Here is a 20,307-nt window from a genome sequence, read left to right as displayed (position 1 = left end):
TTTGAGCTCACAACCTTCAGCATACCAGACTAATAAGTCAACTGCCATACTATGGTGCTACTTTGACATTAATGGTAATTTCAAGACTTTCGTCAGTCACAAGAAATTACAAAATTTTGTTTCTCGATTACCTGCAAACTAGGGCTCACTAAGGTGACACCAGGGACCATGATGTATATCACTGTACTGGCGGTTTCAAAAAGTCCCCCTGGGGACATCTCCCTGTCAGATGTGAGTATCCCCATTTTCTGCCTCACCCTATTTTACTTTCTTGGAAGTGACCCCTCACGTAGCACTCTGACAAAGACAAAACCGTAATAATTCCTGATTCTCCATACTGGCTACTGATGAAAGAACAGGTTTTAGTCTTTCTTACAACAGAATGGGTTCTGTTTACATCATTAGCACTCTGACTGTAACAGTTTTGGAGTGTGACAGTTGGCTGCCATGTGCAGACTCCTGGGGGCACTCCACTGTACTCACCCACTGACCTGATTATTTCTCTCGCACCTTACTTTGCTGTTGTCAATGCAACTGATGTTCGTTACAATTCTAGCTGCCTCACTTCCTCACTTTTACTATTAGGAATCTCCCAGCTGGAAGGTATTATTTATTTTGTTACTGTCTTAGCATCACATCCACCCATATAGCTATATGAATTAGAACACTACTTTTGGGATTTGGGAAGGTGTGCCAGTTCGTGATTGGAGGAAATTCACAACCCGAGGAAGTGAACAACCCGGTCAACTGTCCGTACATCCTCCTCCACCATTAGCTGTGAAGAGTTTGGAAGACCGTGCTCGACAAAGAGCCACGACGAGTGAGTATTCCATCGGGATGTGAGCTACTGTCCGTAACACTCTAGATCCCGAATGTGCGGGTGCTCCAATTAAAGTATGGGTTCATCTGCTAAGACAGATGCAGAGGTGAATAATGTTTGTCTAGAAATCCTGCATACTCGATTTGCTAAACTAACAGTCGAACAACTCGTATTAGTGAGTTTTCTTACAAGAAGTCAATACAAATACCTAACTTTGGTAGATGTATCCCAAGCAAAGTGCGGCATACAAAGTAATCGGTCTTCTTCAGAATAGACAAACACAAGTCTGTGCTACATAAAAATAGCTAATGATGGAGGCTAAGATGCATCGGCTAACAAAGTAGCTAACATTGAAGCTGCTATCGAACTGGGCCGCCAACAGTTGAGCACAGCGCTTATGTTCCCTTCAGCTAGGGGCTGCTGCTGCCGTGTTGTCGTCCTGGAAGGAGGTCGGTCACCGTGCGTTTGGCTGACCTCTTCTCACAACCGTCTCTCCTCTGTCATTCCAGACTGATGTGCCGGCACTGAGTTTACGCTGTAACAAATAGGATGGTGGGTTGGCTCTGGGAATGGCAAAGTACGGAATGCAGGTTCAGGGAATAAGTGTGACAAAGCAGTTTGGCTCCCACCATCTACCTTGTATGCTGTCCCATTTCATATATTAAGGTCTATATGAAATATTTTTACTAACTTCTACATTTACATCTACACTCTGCAAACCACCGTGAAGTTCTTGGCAGGGGGTACATACCATTTTACCAGTTATTAGAGTTTCTTCCCATTCCAATCACACATGGAGTGTGGGTTGAGCGATTGATTGAACGTCTCTGTGCATGCAGTAATTATTCTGATCTTGCCCTCACGATCCCTATGTGAGTGATGCTTAGGGGATTCTAGTATATACATAGAGTAATCTTTTAAAGCTGGTTCCTGAAACTTTGTTAATAGATTTTCTTGGGATAGTTTATGTCTATCTGAGTCTTCAGTTCAGTTCCTTCAGTATTTCTTTGACACTGTCCTATGAATTAAACAAACCTGTGGCCATTTGTGCTGCCTTTCTTGTATATGTTCAATATCCCCTGTCTTTCTTAATATGTTAACTGGAGTTTACCACCCACTTTACACCCAGATATTTGTATGAGTTTTCCAATTCCAACAGGGACGCATTGATACTGTAGTCATAGGATAATACGTTTTTTTGGGAGCACACAATTTTACATTTCTGAACATTTAAAGTAAGTTGTCAATCTCTGCATCACTTTGAAATCTTATCAAAATATGGCTGAACATTTATGCAGCTTCTTTCCAATAGTACTTCATTATGGATAACTGCTTCGTCTGCAAAAAGTCTGAGGCTATTATTAATTTTGACTGCAAGGTTATTAACATGGAACATGAACAGCAAGGTTCCCAACACACTTCCCTGGGGCACACCTGAAGTTACCTCTACATGTGACAGTGGCTCTGCATCTGTGATAACATGCTGTTTCCTCCCTAGCGAAACGTTCTGAATTCAGTCACAAAATTTCACTTGAGACCCCGTAGGATAATACTTTTGACAATAAGCATAGGTGTGGTACTGAGTCAAATGTCACATTAATATATTTGAAAGTGAAGAACCAGGGAATAAACTTTTAAAATCTTTTTTGAAAGCTACATGTTTTTTTAATTTTATTTTTTGGTTTATTAACTAAAGAATAGCCCAGAAAAATGTATGATTAGATGAACACGGGGAAATAGATGTGCAGACCTACAATGCAGCACGACTGCATTCTTTCAAACATACAACAGCAGCTCTGCTGTGTGAAACATGAAAGACAAACCATCATTGGTATACTTTCTCCATACACAAATGGTGAACTGGGGGGGGGGGGGGGGGAGGGGGGATTGGGGAGGGCATCGTATTAGACCTGCTTCTTTCTGGTGTTTCATAAGAGACGAGTGGGGCAGCAATAGAAAAAGACTAAAGATACAGTTTTGGCACGGTTCTGCAAAAGTTCGTATCCATCTCTACTGCAGATCAGCACTGAAACTGCAGTCGCACCGAGGAATTGTCTCTATTTTCTGAGAACACAGCAACAACAGAGAAAGCCTGAGATACTTCGAGGTTGCTAAAGTTGCAATATTTCTCATCACGTTAGTTTGCAGTTTAGCAGAGTCGCAGACAATCGCTGCTAGAAATTCGTGATCATTCAGTAACGAATAAAAAGGCTGCAGGTGGGAAGTGCCCCCTGCCCATCTAGCTCACTTTGCAGAAAACTGTGTGCACTGTGTCTGTTTCAAATAGCATCTAAATAGCAACTCAAGACTATTTAGAAACCTATCACCGTGAACATTCATGTAAACGTGACATTATCAGAAATATAACACAAAAATGACTTTGCCTCTGCTCTACTAACGCACAGCACTGGTAAAGGCAAAGTAACTCGTTCAGTCCGTGGAATTGACAGGAAAAAATGTAAACGTGGGGTAAATGCACACGTCATTACTATTTTGTTAATTTATATTCTCGACAAACGAGTACAATCTTCATCAGTGCACACTGTTCTGACAAACTTTCAGCTGAAGACGATAGACTGACTGACCGACGTGGATCTTCTTAGAGTTTCCGTTCATTTATGGTCAATTCTAGCTATGTGCACTGTGTACTAATACAGGACAGGCAAAGTGAATTTTGAGTTAAATTTTTAATGATGTCATGTTTATGTGAATGATGCGCCTGTTACGTCCCGCAGTTTGCTGTAACTCTGCTACAAGTGTCACGTTTCTTAAACGAGTGAGAAATTCTGGAAGCTCGAGAGGAAGAATTTGACAATTATGGATAGGATGGAGAAATATCCGACTGGAAACAGTCTGAAGAAGATTAATATTCAGATACTCTGCAGTCATCTCCAATTTTTTGTCACTAATATTGCTGCTACAGACACCGCTGCTGTAATTACCATCTGCTTCTGTTTAATTTGTCTTAATCTCATCTTTCGTGCAGAAGAATCTAACAATAAAGCATCATCCAACATGGGGTTAGAAGATTTTTTGGAGAAGATGAGACAATTTACCAGCTAAACGGGCAGGAAAGAAACAAACTAGTATTTCCCCAGTTGCAGCATACCCCTTGCATGCCAGCATACTTCACACTTTTCAATACAAAAGTGAATTTCATGTGAGACTGCTCGAGAACTCACCTCCGGGATTTTTTTAAAATTCTCTCTCTCCTTTTTTTAAGGAAAATTATGCTTCCTTTCAACATAATTTTAAAATTTGAGATCTGTCAAAGAACTTAAGTAAAGCTTTTTACGCGCAAAAGGCTTCAAAGTAGCTGGACTTCAAAAATAGAACCCTTTTCTGTGCTAGAAGACACGGAAAAAAGATGTGACATTTGTACGGTCGATTGCCTGTGTAAGCTGTCACAGAAGTAACTCCATCTGATATTTTAGGCAGTGGAAAGTTGCGCAATAGTGTTACAATTTGGAGAGATGAGCATTACCTCGGTGTTGTACTGGGTGCGTAAAGTTGATTCCGTTGGTGAAGTTGAGGATTGTTTTGGGAAGTTTCCCACGTTCATCTAATCATACATTGGTTTTGGACTACGCTTTACTTAATGAGCCCACAAAAAAGGTAGCGTTCGAAACAGATTTTGTTCAACTTCAGTTAAGCCAAATCTCAATAAAAAATACGAGTCATGAAAGTAATACAACAAATCTATTACTGTGAAAAGATGCAAAATTTTATAAGCTGAGTGTTACTGATTACATCAAAGTTGAATAGGCCTTTTTTAAAAGTTTATGCATGTATGGCATTTTTCTTGATGTCCAGCAGGATTCTCTAAAACTTTCTTTTTTTTTTCCTATTTGGCTTGCCAGACTTAGAAAATAACGACAGGATGAATGTTATATCTTGAGTATGGAAGAAAATTTATTTCAGTTTACCTCTTTGTGTCGTGAGTTTCCACAATTGTGCAAACTAAGATCAAAGGATTAAATGGACAAAAATCAAATACTACATGTGTCTGATTTTTTCCGATTCAAAACAAAGAAAAAATATGGAATATTCTACACATTATGTTCAAGCGAGAGAGCTGCAAAATAGTATTTTCTTTTAATACCTCATTTATTGCGTCATATGTTTCCATAATGTCACTCATATTTGAGATCTGCTGCAGTAGACATAAATCTCAAAGTTGTAATTGTTGAGAAAACTAGAATAAATTTTTGCGTAACTGTGTCTTCTTTCTCAATGTTAGGATAAAGTAATACTAACAAGTTCATCTATATCTACATGGCTTCTCTGCAATTAACGTTTAAGTTCATCGGACCACTTTCAGTCTATTTTTTCTGCCATTCCATTCTCAGTCAGCACGGGGAAAAAGGAACACTTAAATCTTTCCGTGTGAGCTCTGATTTCTCTCGTTTGATTACGATGATGATTTCTTCCTATGTAGGTGGACATCAGCAAAATACTTTCACATTCATAGGAGGAAGTTAGTCATCAAAATTTCACAAAAAGATCGTGCCGCATTGAAATATGGCTCTGGTTTGATGATAGCCAACCTAGCCCCTGTAACTCTCTCTCCCCTATTTCATGATAATACAAAATAAGCTCCCCTTCTATGAACTTTCTTTGATCTCGTCTATCAATCCTATCTGGTAAGGATCCCATACTGCATGGGAATATTATAGAAGAAGACGGACAAGTGTAGAGTAGGCAGTCCTTTTAGTAGCCCAGTTGTATGATCTAAGTGTTCTGCCAATAAAATAGTCATTTATTCGCCTCCCCTACAACACTTTCTTTGCGACAATTCCAATTTAAGTTGTCGTAATAGTAATCTCTACATATTTAGTTGAACTGACAGCCTTCAGATTTGTGCGATTTATTATGTAACAGTAGAAGTTATTAAGAGTTCATTTAGAGAAAGTTTATGTAATCAGGTATGAATGTAATATTTTCTTTAGCAGAGTTTTGTGGTTATATTTATCTTTCAATTTTAGCTGTTCCCTGGCCCAGCATCCTTTCACACAGTGCTAAGCTCAGTGTGAGAAATGCTCTGTCTGCACCGGTGGCCATTTCAATTAGTGTCGGAATACTTTCCCACACGACACGCGAATAGAGAGAGCTGCTTCGAAATTGAGGTTCAGTTTGATAAACTCGATTTGCGCACTTACTTGACAAAACCCTTGGAAAACAAACAGTGATTGTAATAAACAAATCTGACTGTATACAGAGGTCGTAGAGTAACACGAAAATTGCCGTCAAGCGTTCTAAATGAGTATCGAAGAGCACTTCTTACAAATGGACCAGTGTAGTGTTCATTCGTATGCCCGCAGGTGCACCAGGGAGGTCGACTAGAGGCGGCAGTCGGTGTCGGCGGTGGAGGTGGGGGACCGGCCTCCGGCACGGTGGGGGTGGGGGCCGGAGAAGGTTACCAGCAGAGCAGCGCGCCCGACCTCTGGACGACGCACTCCCCACGCAGCGTCGAGACCACCCCGCTGCTGGACCCGGGCAGTCGCGGGCACCTCCACGGCCACGGACCTCCTTCGTAGTACCGGGTATGGCGAACGTCACCAGTTTCCCGCCACCGGCTTCCTCTTCCGTGCCGAGGTCCTCGCCTCAGAATAGCACTCGCACCGCACGTCTTCTACAACTCCCTCTAACACCATTGAAATTATTTCTTGATGTCTTAACTTAAGTCCTATCATCATTTTGTTTCTTCTTTTCCGTATTTCCACGTGGTCTTTGCTTCACCAATTCTACAGAGTATCTCCTGCTTCCTTACCATATCAGTCCACCTAATGTTCAAAATCCTTCTATAGCATCACACCTTCTCTTCAGTTCACTTTCCTGGTTTTCACACAGTCAGTAATTCACTTCCACACGTACATCATCAGATATTTCTTCCTCAAATTAAGCCCTCTGTTTTATGCTGACAGGCCTCTTTTTGCCAGGAATGTCCTCTTTGCCTGTGCTAGTCCACTTTTTATTTTCTCGTACATTCGTAGGCCTGTGTTATTTATTTCTGATGTAGCAGAATTCTATAACTTCGTATTCCCCAATTTTGATGTTAAATTTATCACTAATCCGCTTCTGCTTCTCCTCATTACTTCGGTCTGCCTTCAGTTTACTCTCAGTCCGTATTCTGTACTCGTCAGAAAGTTCATTCCGTTCAACAGGTCTCGTAATTCTTCTTCGCTTTCACTGAGGACAACAATGACATCAGTGAATATTATCTGAGATAACCTTTCACCATGAATTTTAATCACATTCTCAAACCTGCCTTTTAGTTCCACAGTTGCTTCTTTGACGTGTAGATTGAACAGTAGGAGCAAAATGCATTCGTGTCTTCTACCCTCTTTTATCTGAGCACTTCATTCTCGGTCTTCCATTCTTATTGTTCCCTCTCAGTTGTTTCAATTATTGTACAAGGTGCATCCGAGCTATACCATCTCCAATTACTCCTCCTAAATACTGGAAACAGATATAAATATGCAGTTTGTTTTAAAATACGTGTGCACTTGTTGAGAGTTTGTGACGAGTCTGCGGCATTGTATAGCGCGCTGAACTCTAGCGGTAAAATGAGGTCAGTTTTTGATACTTAAAATGACGAAAAATGTCCTCCAGCTGGGCACTGCAGACGACAAGGCTTCGCATCTGACATTTTGTCGTGCAATGTTGACGCATGACGACGGCAGGAATGGAACTCCCTATTTGTCGAGGGTGACGGTGGATGAGATGTGGATACAATTTTCCTGTGTGACTACAGAATTACAGCATCATCATCGTCAAAAATGTGTAAGACTGCAGAGAGATTGCCTCTAGGAGAGACACAAGGTTTTTTTTTTATGATTAGCTTGTGAGGGAAAAAAATCACATGTTATGACTTGAACACACACCTTATATTAACCACCTTTCCCTACAGCTTGCTTACATTTTTCTGAGAATTTTGAACAATTGCACCAGTTTACATTGTCAAATGCTTTTTTCGAGGTTGCGACACATCCTGTGAATGTGTTGCGATTTTCCGTGAGCCTTGTTTGTTTTATTGTTGGCGACATCAGAACTACCTCCCTGGCGCTTTTACCTTTCCTATAACTAAACTGATCTTCATTTACCAATACTTAGTTACCTTTACAATTTATCTGTGTGTTATTTATTCTTGTCAGTATTCTTTATGCAAAAGTCGTTAACCTGATCGAACAACAGCTTTCGTGCTTGTCTGGCCTGTTTCTCCAGAATTGTGAAGACTATATTTTTCCAAAAGTCGATTGACAAACTGCCCAACAAAATACAGACTGACATCAATAAAAGAAGCACTACAAAAAAGAAGCTGTTGACTTATAAATTTTCACGAACAATTCCTACTTTGGAATCGCATCACAAAAAATTCAAAAATTTCTATCGTATTTAGAAATACCAATATAAAAATATCTTTCTCCGCAAACAACAAACTTCGACACCACTTGTCTCGCACTGTAAACCCCGATAACGGAACACAGACAGGGTGTATACTCCCCGGGAAATCTGGGAAGAAGCCGGGAATTTTTTTCATCTGATAGAAAACTGGGAATTTTTCATTGTTCTATACTTTCTAGTTTTTGTAGTTTTGACTGGTAAAAACTGATACTCTGGAAGATACTTTAGCCCGCTACTGCAGAATAATACTGCATCAATAAAACATAAACGAGGGAAAAAACCAAAATAAAACTTAAGTAACAAAGGAAATGGCTATTTACAACACAATGCATGGACAAGCATCTGCCAACAGCAAAATGTGTCAAAGGTTATAGGAAGAACACTATGCACTACTTCTTAACAATAAACAGTTTCCAATGAGCGTGATGTCACAACGGTTTAGATTACGTTCGTTTGAGCAGTTGGCAGCGGGTCACACACACATGCGCTGTCGAGTCACGTGTGAGCAGTACCTTCTCTCGCATCTGGCTGCGTGAAGTGTGGCTGTTAGCCGTTATCAGCAGTAGCAACAAGCAGCCAGATGCTACCCGGGAAAATTTTTCTGTCGTGCCTAAGCTGCCAGATTTGCGTGTGCGCAGAGCAGTCTGAGTTGTAGTGGGTAGGGGGTAGTCTCCACATAACCCGTGTTTACATTTAGTGATTTTGCTGTTTCCTCTTTGTTTACAGCTCTCACATCAAATGAAAACAAAATGGATTCCTGTAGCCCGGAGCTAGCAAGTGAATTAAAATACATTCACATAGTCATGGAAGGCTAAAATAAGATATAGTTTCAGTTTTCTTATTTTATTTTATCTCCAGGTTTTTGGCAGTGGGGCCTTAATCGCCTTGTAGAACAATGAAGTTGTTTTTGTGAATTTCCTAAAGAAATTTGGCTTGTATTCATCTTTTGTCCAGAGACAGTCAGTTTGTTTGAAATACTAATGGTTAGTGTGAACTGTTTGCTGAATTCAGAGTGCACATTTTTATCTTGTGGCATGTATGGCATTATGCCATAAAAAAGAACCAAACATGAAATAATACTGTACTGGCACTCCAAGAAAACTTGCATCCTGAAAACCACACTGAAAATCTTAATATCATGTTTGGGCCTGAATCTGAACATACGAATGTGCACTTTCAGCCAAATTATGCATTTTAGTTTGGTTTACGAAATTTTGATGCTCTTGGTGTATCCTCTGATGTCCTTTTTCATTTATGATGTAATTTAGAGCTCTTAATGCTATATACGTTCAAACATACATGTCATCGTAGCTGCGCATGCACAGCAACACCGTTTTCTGGTGCTCTCTGACAATTGCTGAAAAGAATTCTAACCGGTCACAGAAAAATGTTGTGAATGGTGTTTTGAAAAGTGTTACTGTCAAAGTAGATTTCATTTCACGCAAGATGAGTTACATTACGTGTGCGAATGTGCTCTCAATTTCTGAAATCGTAGAGCATTTGATTCCAATTTAAAGCTTAACAAGGTGAGGGCAAGCCACGTAGAAGAATTTTGAGCCCAGAAGACCAGACATTTATGTCATTATTTAAAATTTTGCTGGCACATTTGACTGACGTATTAAGCTTAGCTTTTCTTGTAGCTGTACTATGTATATTAATGTAAACCATTAATTTTTCCTATTTGTGTGTTCGCGCAGCTTAACAGTGATGTTGCTATTGGCTGACTACGTCACGTGTCCTATGCTCTGAATATGTGCTGTAATCAACTTGTGAGATCATGTGACATGAGCTATGGTTGGCTTACAAAAGCCCACCGCAATCTCAGTTTCAATACTTTCGACACTAACGTGCTGTGTTTGGTGGAATTCGAATATGTACTTTCATAATATGAAAATATGCAGCGTACATGTTGCAATACGTCAAAGATCTTTCCAAAACGTGGTTTTTTGTACTTCCCCCTCCCCCCCTCAGCGTATACGTGCTGACAGAGAAATATGTAAATTACAGTGAAATAGCCGCCCTGCGTCCTACGTAGTCAAAATCGCAGGAAAACTCTGTACACAACCCAAAGAGTAGGCTCAAGCACTTTGATAAATCCTCAGTAGCTAACCACGTATATCTAAGTAGACACTGTAACGGAATATTTGATATGTAGAGGAAACAGAATTTTACTGAACTATTCAATACACCGCCCAAACACAACTGTCCGCTATTTTATTCCCCTTCAAAACTCAAAATGGGGTCATCACACTTGTGAGCATAAACACACATAACAAATAATCACAAAAATAAACTTCTCACACTTAAACAGGCAATGTATCATAGTAAAATCATACCAAATGTAGACTCAAAATTCCTCAGTACTGGAAGCAGTGATTTTGCTACTTCCAGTAAATCTTGAATGTTGTGGACTATTCCACATCTACTCATCTAGAAATACCATATGTGACTTTGCTGGGTGATTTAAGATAGTTCCCTGGTGTATCCACATTAATATAAGAAAACTTTTTATGTTCAGATCAGTTGCACTATGTTCATAAATTTTGTAACCAGACGCCAGTACCTAGGATATCTGCTTCACATAGCAGTTAAACTAACCTTTGTCCACTTTGTCATTACTTAACATCCAAAATGTACCTGTGTCAAGAACCTTCACACAGTTGGCAAGATGATCATCTCGTGGCAAAATTTACAGAGAGATAAAATCCTGCAGAACATAAATCCCATACATTACATAAAGAACTTGAAAATGGTAGCTTCCTAGGTATGTGAAGGAGAAATTCCACAAGGAAAAAATTACATTTATCTTTGCATAAAGAATTTTTAAATTTGTAGCTTCTCAAATACTTCTTACTGTAATGTGAGGAGCATTCAATAAGTAATGCCACATCGGTTTTTCCCCCCCTCGGCCAGTTTCAATTGAAAAAATTCAGAATTTGCTGTGGGACATCTTGGAATGTTCCTACTTCGCCCTTAGTTTCACATAGTTCCAAGAGCTAGTGGCACTATACATTGCCTCCAAAGTGACATCTGTAACGGAGTTGCTTTCCGAGCAGAGAGCTGTCGTTGAGCTTCTTTTTGCAAAAAACCGGCGCATCGCCGACATTCGTAGGCACTCGCAGAATGTCTGTGGAGAGCTGACAGTGAAGGAGAGCACGGTGAGTCGTCGGGTGAGGCACCTGTCATTGTCACGGCGAGGTCACGCTAATCTGTCAGATCTGCTGCTCTCTCGCCAGCCGCACGCAGCTTTGACTCTTGCAATGCATTTGTCACCATAAAAATGCAGACAAACTTCTCCTTCTCCGTAACGACGCGAGGCCTCGCACACGTTCGTGCAACTGAGAGCAGCTCACAGTAATTAATTGTACTGTCCCTCCCGGCCACCCTCTCTCATCTTCTGACTTCCATCTGTTTGGGTCAGAGAAGGATGCACTCTGCGGGAAGCGGAGGTGGTTATTAGTGCAGCGAGATATTGGCTCAGACGTCGACCAGTAGAGTAGTACTGTGCAGGCGTAAAGGCTCTCCCGGTAAGGTGGTGTAAGGCCATTGCTTTGAATGGAGATTGTGTTGCAAGATAGGTTCTCATAGTCGAAAGACTGGGGAATTATATGGTGTATTGGAACCCTGAATAAAACTAACCTGCTTTCACAAAAATCTTGCATTAGTTTTTGAACATACTTCATACATATACTTCTTTATACATCTTCACATTATTTTAAAAGCATGAAAAATAGATTTTATAAATAGTATGCAAAAAAAAATTAATTCCAGTAATATGCATATTCATACAGTTATATATACTCAAGCTCATAAATTAAGGATAATGGCAGAATGTGGTGCCACACAACGTGGCACTAGACAAAACTGGCACTAATAGCTCAGCCGCATAGGGAACACACACGACACAGATCTGTACGTCCACTGTATTGGTGATAAGTTGAGAAAACCATCCCAAAACATGTACTACAAAACGCCACTGTTTTTTTTTCATGCGCATGTATCCCGACATCAATACGGGATATGATTACCGTGTACACTTACACAGGCTGCACAACAGTTTGGCATACTCTGGATGAAGTGGTCGAGCTGCTGCTGGGGTATAGCCTCCCATTCTTGCACCAGTGCCTCTTGGAGCTCCTGAAGTGTCCTAGGGGTTTGAAGACGTGCAGCGACACGTCGACCGAGAGCATCCCAGACGTGGTCAATGGGGTCTAGGTCTGGAGAACAGGCAGGCCACTCCATTCTGTTTCGAGGTACTCCTCCACGATGGCAGCTCGGTGGGGCCGTGCGTTATCATCCGTCAGGAGGAAGGTGGTACCCACTGCACCCCTGTAAAGGCAGACATACTGGTGCAAAATGATGTCCTGATACACCTGACCTATTACAGTTCCTCTCTCAAAGACATGCAGGGGTGTATGTGCACCAATCATAATACCACCCTACACACCACAACCTCCGTACAGGTCCCTTTCGAGGACATTAAGGGGTCAGTATCTGGTTCCTGGTTCACCCCAGATGAAAAAACAGCGAGAATTGCTGTTAAAACTATACCTGGACTTGTCCGTGAACATAACCTGGGACCGCTGTTCTAATGACAGTGTACTTTGTTCTTGACACCAGGCTTTACGGGCTCTCCTGTGACCAGGGCTCAGCGGAATGCACCTCGCAGGTCTCCGGGCAAATAAACCGTGCCTGTTCAGTCATCTGTAGACTGTGTGTCTGGAGACAACTGTCCCAGTGGCTGCAGTAAGGTCCCGAGTGAGGCTACCTGCAGTACTCCGTGACCGTCTGCGGGCACTGATGGTGAGATATCGGTCTTCTTGTGGTGGTTTACACTGTGGACATCCCGTACTGTAGCGCCTGAACACGTTTCCTGTCTGCTGGAATCGTTGCCATAATCTTGAGATCACACTTTGTGGCACACGGAGGGCCCACGCCACGACCTGCTGTGTTTGACCGGCCTCCAGTCCCCAAAGTATTCTGCCCGTCATAACGTCATCAATATGTGTTCTTTCAGCCATTTTACACACACAGTCACCATTAGCACGTCTGAAAATGTCTGCACACTTACTCACTGCTCTGTACTCTGACATGCACCAACACACCTCTGCGTACGTGGACTGCTGCCAGCACCACCGTGTGACGACCGCAGGTCAAATGCAATGCACGGTCATACCCCGAGGTGATTTAAACCCACAAACCGCCCACCAGAGTGTTGTCTCATCATGTATCATCATTATCCTTAATATATGAGCATGAGTGTAATTACTTCATCCCAGAGGCACTTCTTATAATCATGTGACATACAGTCAGATCACAAACTTATCTCAAGCATTGCTGTAAATACATATCACTTGACATAATTAATGTGAACTACCACAATTCAGAGTCAAAAATACTAACACTGGTATCACCACCACCACCATGATCGTCATCTGTATCACCACCATACTTCAATATTATATATACTTCATATCAACATTCATGATCATCATCAGACTCCCATTATAAAAATCATTCTGAACGCAGGGTATTCATATTCATTTCATAAGGCCAAAAGCTTACTTACTGACAGTCTTTCTATTGTGTCTATCAGCGGCTCAGCATCTCCACTATATGGTGAGTAACAACTATCCTTTTCATACCATTGTCATAACTGTGTAGTATGTATTACAAACTTTCGCCTTCTTATTGTAAGCATTTTCAACATTATTACAGTTTAATCAAACAGTTCTCAAATAAAACGTAGGTCTCAAAATTTCATTACTTGCCTGGTCTTGTACACAACCTCCTTTCTCGAATCACCTTTCATTTCAGTGTGTAATCGAAATAACAAAGTCGTCAAAATACTTGAAATTCCCGTTGCAAGTTGTCTACTCGCAACATTATTAGTAATGCTTCAGTTTCCCCATTAATAATCGTATTACATTTGGTGGCTACAGCCCTACAATATGACAATAAATGAACAAGCTTCACTTGCTGCCTCCAATTCCTGAACTATGAACATATCCACATTCTTTTAAACAACTCATAGTATTTCCCATATATACCTTAATGTCATTGATAAAGCATAATAATTTCCTAAATTCAGTCGCTATTCAAACATATAAACACCTTTGACCCCTGACAGAACAGAAATACAAAATATACTGTCATTACTTTGTGAAGTATTCTCAAATTAGAAACAATTAATTACAGCTTCCATTTCATAAGAACAAGAAGAATTTTTGCTTTTCAGCAATACTTGTAAATAAATTCTCCATGTTATTGTGAGGTTTAAATTCTCCATGTTATTGTGAGGTTATTTTCAATAAATTTTAGCATGTCAACACTTACTACTTATCAGAGTGGGGACAGAGTGGCAGAAAAAGGCACACAGAAGAGAAGGAGAACGATGAAGCACATAAGAACAAAGAACAGGGAAACAGTACCACATACTACACAGCTCACGGCGCCAATTTGCCTTACCGTTGCCATCTGCGCAATCTGTCGTTACCGAGGACATAATTTGATTGTGTGTAATACCTCTGCATTTCACTGCGAAACAATTTCACAAAATGCAGCAGTGACACACTGACATTTCCTTTTAACACTTTTCTTTGTAACCTTATAATGTAAACATACTACCTACAGCTTTGGCCATACATACACACATTTCCTCACATTGACATTCCCAGCTTTTCTCGTATGCTTACACAAATAGTAATGATGTCCAGTACCGGTAACATTAAATAGAAATTTGTCATTACAAGACAGACTCAACATCGTGAAACTCCCCTTTTTTTCTCCCAACAGATACTTTTGACGTACAAATCTTCCCGTTCATTTTTGTTCTTCTTTGGTACTGTTTTGTATAGTGTGGCATTTGTTTTTTAATGCGTGTTATGTTATGTTACGTTATTGTTACTTTAAACAACAAGTAAGTCTACATTTGGTATGGTTTATTTAACAACAGAAATATTTGTCTTTAATTTAGCATTTTTACTTGAAACTTTGTTTTGAATATTGTCACTGCCTCTGATTCTCACCACTATTGTCTGTTAAATCTAAAGCATGTAATTTATCGAGTCACATATTTTCTTTGTCCCATATATCGGATGTATTCTTACTCATTTTATTCGTACTAATTATCCTGTTTATTTTCTTTTAGTTCATACTTCTGCAGTAATATTTTGTTCCATACATTTATTAGTCATGTTATCTTCATGCTTTATCATTTTATGTGACTTTTCATAAGTTAACCCCCCCCCCCAAATGCATTGCCCATATGCGTGGTGGGGCAAATGAAAGTGACCCCGAGAACAAACTTCCGGATACAAAGAAACATGGCAGAAGAAAAGATATACAGTACTACCCTGACTGTAGCGGATGTTGAAAGTTGGCACTTTTGGGCTCTGGTCAGCAAGTTGCCGAAGCTAGATCGTAACTGAACTGCTGGTATCGCTAGAGTCTCATCTGAAATGTTCTGCTGCAGTTGTGGGAAGGCTACGAGTGTCATTGCGATACACCTCGGACTCGGAGCTCCCCACACGAAGTAATCGCACACTGACAGATCGGGTGACCGGAGTGGCCAGCTAGGGCCACTACCAGACTGACCCCTGCTAACGACTCTGTCAGGAGTCGTACGGGCAGTCGTTCCACAGTGTCGGGAGTATCTGTAGGTTTTTTCCTCTTCCGTTAATGCTGCCAGTCGTATCCACTCATCTGGGCCACTTTTATTTGCCCCATCTCGTACTTACTGACGTTCTCATTTGCTACCGAAAGCTGCTCGCATCATTTGCCTGCTATTTCCTCAGCAAACAGCTTTCCACTTCTACGTTTACCATTACTGCCCGTATTAAATGACTTTGAGAAACATTCTGTGTACATTTTTTGTGATGGGCTCATGCTCCCCATGATAACCCCCCCCCCCCCTCCCAGCCCACCTCCCTCCGTCTCCTCTCCCCTGTACATGAAGTTATTCTACATTTCAGGCACTGCAGGACGTGTAGACGGTCTTCCTCCGAGGCCTCGGAAGTCACAGATTGCGGAGGTCCCGCCCTACGTGGCTGCAGGGCGTGCTCCACACCTCCGCCTCCCGCTTTGGTGCTGTCGGACGCACTGCCGCCGCGGTCTGCAGGTCGACGGCACCTCTCTGTCTGCTGCCCGACGGGTCGAACCGGTGGCAACTGGTGTGTGGGAGCCAATTACAGAGTTGTGGTAGAAGTGGGGACAACCCGTGTTTGGAAACTTAAAAAACTGTAAAGCTTCGAGTGACAATTTTTATCCCGACTGCCAGCTTATTTGCCCATCCGTGTCTCGAGAAAAACTCTTCTCGTCTCACGGGTGACACAAATAATTATTATTTTCTTTTCTGTAGATATACCCACATAAACTGTGTACAGATGTCGTTTCAAAGTTTTCCTCTCCAGCAAATGCGTGTAAAATTGTCTCGGTGTTCTGTCCGTATCGCACATTCGAGGTAGAGCTGGAGCTTCTGGAGATATTTGCTGTCTCCTCTCTTGGAAGCTGGAGAGACACTGAATGGAGTAAATCTTTCTCCCCTGTGCCCTCAAGTCAGGATTACAGAATGGAAGCAATACAGGCTGATCGCACCCAGTACTACATCTTTCCTGTGAAACTTTCTACTTCTGACGTTCTGCGTACGGTCCGTGTCTAGTGCCACTGTAGCTGATTTCCCTGTTAAAATTATTACTTCACATCTGAATTTGTATCGGTCTGTTGTTGTAGACTTCCAGTAAGATGAAGCACGAGAGGAGATCTTTTGTTCCATTGAGGATATGAAGATCTTATCTTGTGCTTCACCATACTCTATAACAAAAAAGGTTGTAGGAATTTGGATGTGACCCAGTAAATTTAACAGAGACCTCAGTGAAATGTGGTATTGGGCACTATAAACAGAGCATCATCATCAGGTTTTCTGCCTATTAACACGTTCCTGAAAGCATTGCAGTCTCCATATGATCCTGTTCCAGAGTAAGTGGTTTTGTAGTCTGAGACTTCCTCTTTCACTTCATCAGGCATTTTTAGCCTTCTCCTTTCTATCTTCTCGTGTCCTTCTGCTGCACTTCTGATAACTATCGAGAGAATGCCCTTTTCCTTGCAGTGTCGCCCCACCCAGTCTGCATTACTTTTCTCAATTGGGTTTAGTAGAGTTCTTTGTTCTTTTAGCCTTTCCATTAATTTACTGTTCCTCACTTCACACATACATTTTATTTTCACTATTCTCCTCCAAATTCATATCATGAATGTTTCAGTTTTGTCTCTTTCATTCTTCTTCAGTGTCCAGCTTTCCCCTAACACAAAAGAAAAGCTCCAAAAAAAAAACATTTTACTGGTATTTTTGTGCTTAATATTTTGCCTCATAATGTCAGAGATATTATCAGAGGGTTGAGGCTGAGATACTGGTTACAAATTAATTGAACTCTGCAAGTTGAACTGTTTATAAGTACCAGTGCAATGGTCAGGTCGTGAAATTCGGCTGCTTCCCCGAGGTCGCGGCATCTCGCGGACTGTGTATTTAGGAGCTTGGGGTGGGGAAGAACTAGCACTGTTTGTTTTATTTAGCACTCAGTCCCACAATGTGGCTAACATCAATGCTTATTCTTTTCTGTTAAAACTGTCTTTTTTTGTTTTGAATTTTAATGGCCCCTCTGCTCATCGTAGCACAATAAAGTTTGGCTTCAGATGAAACCACAGTATCGGAGAAACAAATTTGGTGGTTCTCTAGCCCTAGGGCACCATCATTGCTACTGCCAATTTATCCGTGTCCCCCAAATGACAATTGCTCTCTTGCTCCTTAAACGAGGTGTTACAAAATTCACCGAGCACTGAAATACTGGCCATAAAAGGCTAAGGAATTGTGTGAAACGTGGTGGTGGTGTCAGTCCCACCTTCTGATGAAGGAAATGGCGCGCATCTTTGAAAGCTGGAGTTTGAGCTCGGATGTTACACAACACGGACACCGAGAAAGTTTTACACCTCTGTACAAATGTGACTACTGCAATATTTTTGCCTAATGCTATAGGTGCCTAGTGCGTACATCACATTGCCACAATGTACACTGCAAAGCTCTGTCTAATATGTGCGGCACTTCGAAGTTTGAAGAAACTATTCACTGCAGATTACTGAACAGCACTTAGTTCCACACTTCCCACTGCTGTGATGTAATGGTGACAGAGTTGTGTTTGGAATACCTAGCATTGGATAAGATTTTGAACTGAAGATGTTCGCTGAGACATTACAAAGTGATTCTCCTGTGATGCGCTATTTGTATGTTTGACTTCCTGTACACAGCTGCAATATTTTTATGCACAAATGAATATTTCGGCTGGCACAATCGCGGCTACTTCATTTCGTGTCGTTTGTACACATACCTGTTAATCTTACGTTTCTGGTCGGCATTTGTGGTAAATCGGTGAAAGGAGGGTATTGGAAGCTTGCTGTGATTAATTTTTCTCGTGCACTGTTTCTAATGTAAGAGTTTTTAAAGGGGTTTTCATATGACTGTTTTTATGGACATGACTTATTATTATTATTATTATTATTATTATTATCATCATTATTATTGTATTGTATTGTGTTTCATTTTGTTCCACTTTAAGTTTTGAACTGTCTTCAGTGTATATACTTACAATGTAGTATTACCAACTTGCCTCAACTTAATTTTTTTCTGTGGATGACACTGTAAGATTTAATTAATAACTGGAGCGTGTGTGTTTCACATTTACAGGTGGCAACAGAGAAATGTTTTGTAATAGCGGATGTTAATACTTTGTCGTTGAGAGTTGTGTGGTACATATTCTCTTGTGTTCCTATCCCCTTAGTCTTTCTGTATGCTTAATAATGAGTGTGGAAGAAATGAGGCAACTTTAATAATTAATCGGCTAGCTGTAGTGCAGTAGTTGTAGGCTGAAATGCTGTGATTTTTTTTAAAAAAGAAAAAGTACTGTGCAAAATTTCACATTCACTACACTCGATTATGTTGCGGTATATCTGGCAGGTGCAGCTGCGCGACACTTTGCTTCCAGCTCACGTGTCGTGTCGTGTCATGTTATTTGCCACTGCAGAGGATCTTCACAGACATACAAACAACTCGACTGACAGCATATTTTTCAGCATATCGGGCTCGTTTCTGCACTAAATGCACCTTCGGCTTTGTCCTGTAGTTTCGAAATAGATCTCTAGTATCAGATGGTTCACAAAAACAGGTAGTCACGAGGTTCTTCAGTTAGTAATAGAGAAAGGGTCATACATGAATTACTGCTCATCGTCTGTGATGTGTCAGTTAATGAAATTTAATGTGTTTATAGAAGCAAATGGAGCAGGGCGGCAGTTAAACCAATCGGCCAAAAGAAACAAACAGTGAAGTACTGTTTATTTTGTAGATGTACAACTCTTACCCACTCTTCACAACTGAGTTTCATTTTTGTTTCATCTAAAACTATCTTTCACATAAATCTTAATGCTGTGTTTGACTAGTTTGATAAATCGTAGCAATGACATCACTAAATACTGTAAGCCCCTGTTTGATTTATTTTTTAATGTGCAATTGGTTTCAGTCAAAAGTCATATCCACCACCTGCCGTACATGTCATGGATAATGGAAAATTTCAGATGAAAAGGATATTTGAAAATTTTCCTAAAAATACAAACAATACTAAGAGTTATTTGTTAACAGCAGAATTTATATATAAAACAATGTCAAAATTATAATATATGTAAAGAAATAATGTTTAGATGTACAGGACTAGATGCATGGATTGCCAATTATAGACATCTGTCCAAGGAACACTGAAAATAGAATGACAAAGAATCACAAACGAACCTTAGTGAAAAATTTGTACTGGATAAAACTAAAGATAATGCTGTTATTTTACATGAGGCATGGAAGAGCTAGAAGCTGCTAAAGAACCAAATTCTGTTTTGAACAAACACTTCGAACTGAAAAACATAAAAATATTGAAATTTTTTGCTATATCTTGTTTCGAGAATAATACTTGTAGAAAGAACACAGCGACTGTGGCCTTTTTACGTTAAGTGTTTCGACCAACTACAACTCTTTGTCATTTTACTTTGTGTTT

General features: G+C 40.6%; 1 protein-coding gene across 2 annotated transcripts in view; it reads left to right on the top strand.

Annotated features, from left to right (window-relative positions):
* Positions 1-19,662, top strand: part of LOC124720029 (autophagy-related protein 9A-like) — a 151,559-nt gene extending 131,897 nt beyond the window's left edge. For both annotated transcript variants that reach the window (XM_047245278.1, XM_047245279.1), the window contains exons 15-16: positions 6,142-6,363; positions 16,198-19,662. In XM_047245278.1, the coding sequence (XP_047101234.1) occupies positions 6,142-6,357 (216 nt within the window). In that variant the 3' untranslated portion in view covers positions 6,358-6,363; positions 16,198-19,662. The remainder of the gene's footprint in view (positions 1-6,141; positions 6,364-16,197) is intronic.
* Positions 19,663-20,307: the final 645 nt, after the last annotated feature.

This window comes from Schistocerca piceifrons, chromosome 11, assembly GCF_021461385.2.
Source record: "Schistocerca piceifrons isolate TAMUIC-IGC-003096 chromosome 11, iqSchPice1.1, whole genome shotgun sequence".
NCBI lineage: Eukaryota > Metazoa > Arthropoda > Insecta > Orthoptera > Acrididae > Schistocerca > Schistocerca piceifrons.
Note: the sequence above shows the minus strand (reverse complement) of the source record. Positions and strands in the feature narration are given on the sequence as shown.